Consider the following 5,202-nt stretch of genomic DNA (forward strand, 5'->3'; position numbering starts at 1 on the left):
AAATTGGTTCCCAGCCTCAATATATTAAGAAACAAGATTTAGAAGAACAGTTCCATTATATAAACAGTGAACAATTACATGAGTCCACCCTACAATTACATGACTTTATCTACGCAAACCTCTTCTACTTGGAAGATGCTTCGATTATGTTGTATCCACAATGTCCACGCGATAGTATACCATAATATATCTTGTTCTGTTTTCTTAAAATTGTTTTGTCTAGACAAATGTTCACCCGCTTATAAGATGTTTGACAAATATTATAGGCGATAGAACATGAGAAAATAACACGCTATGCAGATTCATGCAACTGTTTGCAAAAAGCAGAAACAAAATCCTTTGGTTTTTGGATAATTTCCCTCCTCCTCAAATTGTCTTTAGTTGGTAGCTTGTTCTAGAACAACCTCCAAATATAAAGCTTTACCATTGATGCTATCTTACTAGTCCACACGGATTTGATCACATGGTCTTGTGGAAGAGTTCTGAACCTGATTTTTTGAATGAAATTATACCTAACCTCCTCCCCTTTTGCAACGTTTTGTTGTTGGATCTCATTAAGCATAACCATGTGAAACCCCATGTCCAGTTGTCATCTACCCACATTCTCATTCTATTCTCCATCTCTAATTTCTAATCTCAGACCAAGAACAACCTGTTATATGCTGTGTTCAAATTGTTGTCCCGTGATCATACATCTTATGAACTCTCAGAAAATTCTTAATCCCGTTATTGAAAAGCAGACAGTGATCCACATTCAAGTTAGAGAGAATTGCCGTGTTACGAGAGGAAAGCATCATCTTATAACCATGGATACATTTGAAAGCACAAGTTATTTAACTCTTTTCTATTAAATTTAAGAAAACAACTGATGAACAACATAGTTCAAATGGGTTTAGCCGAGACACCAAAACGATATGCATGGCTATATACAAGTTAAGTCATTAAGAGACGCCATTGTCCTTGTGGAGACGCCAAATTAAAAAAAAGTACCAAAGCAATCTCATGCAAAGTACAAAACTTGGCAGTTATAAGTCCTTTAAGATTACAGTTTGTCTAGGGGGGAAAAACAGAACTACTACTCCTAGAGACAGACAACAGGGCTAGAATAGAAAGCCTTGGAAGAATTAACCATCTATGCATTGGCAGAAGCAGCTTCAGGGTGATAATGTAGCATCTCATTCCACATCATTTCCCTAATCATCTGTTCTCCCCAATGTTCATCTATGTCAAGATTGATGGGAACCTGAGCAGGAGGGTTGCACCTTGGATCATACAGACCAGACATATATGGGTGTTGGAGAGCTTCTAAGACAGTAATTCTCTTGGTTGGATCAAATACAAGCATCTTTTGCAGCAAATCTATGGCTAATGGATCTGCTTGTGGATATAGCTGAGAGAAGTGTCTTCCCCTAGTATAGGGCAGTGATTTGATAAACCTCCTGGCTTTTGCATTATCAATAAACTCAATATGAGATTCATGCTGGCTTCCGAGAACGCTTATAATTAGTTTCAGCTGGTTGAGACACTCAGTGCCAGGGAAAATTGGCTTTCTACCAAGAATCTCAGCAAAGATGCACCCTACTGACCAGACATCAATGGAGGTTCCGTAGTTGTCACAGCATAGCAAGAGCTCCGGTGCACGATACCAACGTGTGACAACATATTCTGTCATAAACTGACCATCAACTCCATTTGTTCGCGCAAGCCCAAAGTCACATATCTTCAAATCACAATTGGCATTTATGAGCAGATTCCCAGGCTTCAAATCTCGGTGAAGAATATTTGCTGAATGAAGGTATTTAAGACCTCGAAGAAGCTAAAGTAAAAGTTCATGGTTAGTACCAATCACAAGAATAGTTAAAATGTGCAAAGATTTAATTCATAGAGAATCCGTTAACTGTTTCTAATTGTCAATGCTGTTAAACATTCTACAGCAGAACTCTTTAACAAAATGTGGAGAAGATGGGTTACAAGCATAATCAATAATAGGTTGTTTTCTTAAGAAGCTTAATCATTTAATCAAACAATGTTAAGGCTACATCAATCCCCCAAATCAGGCCAATGACTTTCATGATAGGACACGATCAAACACTGAAGACACAAAAAAGGTTGAGAGCAATAACCACGGTCATCAATTACTAAAGGAAAGGACAAAGAGATAAAATATGTATGATTGAATCCTCTAACTTAACAAAACTATTTGGTGGGATTAAAATGCCATGCTAATATCTAGCCAGAAGAAGAGAATAACAGAAATCCCCCTTTCCTACTTGAAAAATCATGGAATTGAAACATTAAATTCTTTGCCTCAGGCAGCATTCATTCAAACTAGGAAATGTAAAGCCATAACTCAAATTGCCCCAACTTCTCTAAAACAACCTGATGACACTGTACAAGAATGCACGAAAGAGGATGTTTAATAGTTGATTCACTGATGTTGTGTGTTAATAACAGAAAACGGGGAATTCACTTCGAAGCATGACAATGTCAGTTATACACTGAAAGAATGCATTTGCAACTACACTTCAAACTCCAACCAAATCTCTTTCAAAATGAATATGTCATGCATTTATGCAGATCCCAAAAGAATTCACAACCACAAGTTTAGAAATTAGAAACTAGAAAGAAGAGGTGAAGGAATGGTAAAAAATACCATAACAGAGTACTTAGTACCTGAAACAAGAAATATTTGCAATGATCATTGGAAAGTGGCTGCGAGGACTTAATAATTTGGTGAAGATCGGTATCCATGAGTTCGTAGACCAAGTAGACATCCTTAAAACTTGTCCTCTGGATTGGCATCATAACATCTTTCAGAGCAATGACATTCTCATGCCGAATGTGTCTAAGCAGCTTCAGTTCCCTTAAAGTTCTCAAAGCATCAATAGAATTCTCAAATATATTACCAATCTTCTTAATTGCAACTCTCTCATTGGTCTCCCGATTGATGGAAGAGCACACCACGCCATATGCTCCTCGGCCAATAGGCTTGATTGGAACGTACTTCGTATCAATCTCAAACAACGTTTGCCATATTGTATAATAATGCTTTCCCTTTGGCTTAATTCTGTTTGGTGGTTCAACTAGAGTTGCCATCTCCTGCAAATTAACACCACCACAATATATTCTCAACAAGTAAACACACACAGGAACTAGTAATAAACTCAACTATAACAGTAAATTCATTATTATAGCCATGGATCATGCATTACTAACTGTGACAAGCAATCAACAGTCTGTTAAAGCTGGCATCAAACAAATATCAGAAAGACAATGCATTGTATATGTATCCAGAGGTATTGTTGCAGGATAAAGGTGAATCATTGGATACTTTTTTATGCCATGTTAGAGAAGGTTCGAATCAATTCTTACTTGTTATTTCTACATCTGGGTTTTGATCTTTTGATGTCACCCTGTCTCTTTTTAGAACCTATTCTCTCCAAGCCCATCTTTTTGGACATCTTTTTTGTTAAAAGAAATACCAAAGATTCAATTTTATCTTTCCTCTTCCCCTGATCTCTACCCACCCACCCCAATAGCAAAGAAACCAAATCTTGATTCCAAAAAGACTGAGAAAAGCGTTCATACCACAAAATTCAGCTTTCATCCCAGCATCTCCCCTTTCCTTGCAGCTCTGACTTGGATGCCCCAAAAGCGAATCCAAAGACGAAGAATCCCTCAATTGATGCAGCTTCAACAAAACGTTCTGTACCAAAAACAAATTTTCACAGTTGAAGCCACAATCTAATATAGTGGATTGGATTCACGAAAGTGGGTATCATCTCATTTCAAATCTTATCAAACAAAAAATAAATAAATGTCTCAATTTCATCGAGATCAGGGTAGAGAAGAGGAAAAAGAGGCCATAGCCATAGCCATAGTCATCATCATATTAATAAACAAATAAATATAACGTATCCATATCATATTATAATATTAATACTAACAATAATACTTACCTAAACATAAAGGCACATAATAAAATATTACGCAAATATAAAAAAGGAGGGTCTGGTTCAATTTAGTTATGGTATAGATGGGAGAAAAGAAAGTGAAAGACAGCATAAACATTTTAGCATATCCTGCGACTCACATGAGTCACGACGACGACCCCAACCCACACGGCATTGGTTTGTTTCGTGGGATTATCACTGTTAGCTTTGCTTTTCCCGCAAGAGAGAATGCAAAATACGACAACGTAAGTATGTGTGTTTGGCCTTTCGGAACTAAAATACGAAATTAAAAAACGTGTCTTGCTTTTTCTTTTTTCTTTTTCTTTTCCACGCCAACGTTAAGATTCACGAATTTGGTTGAGCCGTTTGGTATTAATTTTGATTCAGGCGCAGACAACTTGGCAAGTTTCCTTTCAACTAATGTGTAGAAAAAATGTAAGGAAAGTATTTGGTATAGGCAGCGAGGTGAGGTACCAATCCTACGTCTACAACTGCAAGTGCAACCAAAACCTATTCAATGCTCGCTCGCCAAAGGAACCCTAACTGCGTTCGTTCGCTTCTACGGTCTCTTTTGGCCCACACTGCTACGTAGAGCTATTTCTGTCCATACATTACTCCTCCTTCCTTCTTTTTTTTCTTTCTTCATTCCGATTCTACGTTTTTGGTTCTTTATAAAAGATCTACAACGCTGACTCGATTGTCAAAATCAAAATATATTATTTCACAAGCAGTTGGGGCATTAATTGCTTATCAACATTGAAAAAATAAATGTGTAATAATATAATTTTGATTAATATAATTCACCATCCATTATCTATATTATTTTATAACAAGTCTTCAAGAAAATCCATCTTGTTATTTGAAAGATATTTGTTTCGTATTTAAAGATTCTTTTTTAAAGTAAGACAATGTTTTTGACCGAATAAAATTAAAGGAAATCGAGCAACAACAACTAATTTGAGATAATATTTGCTTACAAAAAGAAAAATACTTTTTTACCTATCTTATGTGAGTTTCATATAAAAAATAATAATATTAAGTTGGATTGATTACCGGAATTTTACTATTAGGATGTTTAAAGGTTTGATTTAGTCTTACCCATTTAACAAAAGGTCACGTTTAAGCTTTTTATACATTTTTTTTTTAAGGCTGTGATAGTGCATTTTTTAGGTATTTGATTTTGACTCTCGGAGGATATAATTGACATATTTTTTATTTAATATTGACTATAGCCGTAAAATTGTTGGTT

General features: G+C 35.9%; 1 protein-coding gene across 5 annotated transcripts; it reads right to left on the bottom strand.

Moving 5' to 3' along the window:
* Window positions 1-829: 829 nt before the first annotated feature.
* On the bottom strand, window positions 830-4,575 carry MPK7 (MAP kinase 7). 5 transcript variants are annotated; one of them, XM_085671179.1, is made up of 4 exons: window positions 4,428-4,575; window positions 3,589-3,706; window positions 2,674-3,099; window positions 830-1,816 (listed from the first exon to the last, which is right to left on the bottom strand). In XM_085671179.1, exons 3-4 carry the CDS (start codon window positions 3,094-3,096, stop codon window positions 1,133-1,135), a joined length of 1,107 nt encoding a protein of 368 aa, XP_085527305.1. In that variant the 5' UTR covers window positions 3,097-3,099; window positions 3,589-3,706; window positions 4,428-4,575; the 3' UTR covers window positions 830-1,132. The 5 variants fall into 5 exon arrangements, with proteins under 5 accessions (XP_085527305.1, XP_027919747.1, XP_027919746.1 ...); XM_028063946.2 differs by lacking the exon at window positions 4,428-4,575 and adding an exon at window positions 4,094-4,389; XM_028063945.2 differs by lacking the exon at window positions 4,428-4,575 and adding an exon at window positions 3,960-4,389.
* Between the last annotated feature and the right edge of the window lie 627 nt (window positions 4,576-5,202).

Source organism: Vigna unguiculata, chromosome 3 (genome assembly GCF_037176805.1).
Source record: "Vigna unguiculata cultivar grain cowpea cultivar isolate G323 ecotype 2 chromosome 3, ASM3717680v1, whole genome shotgun sequence".
Classification (NCBI taxonomy): domain Eukaryota; kingdom Viridiplantae; phylum Streptophyta; class Magnoliopsida; order Fabales; family Fabaceae; genus Vigna; species Vigna unguiculata.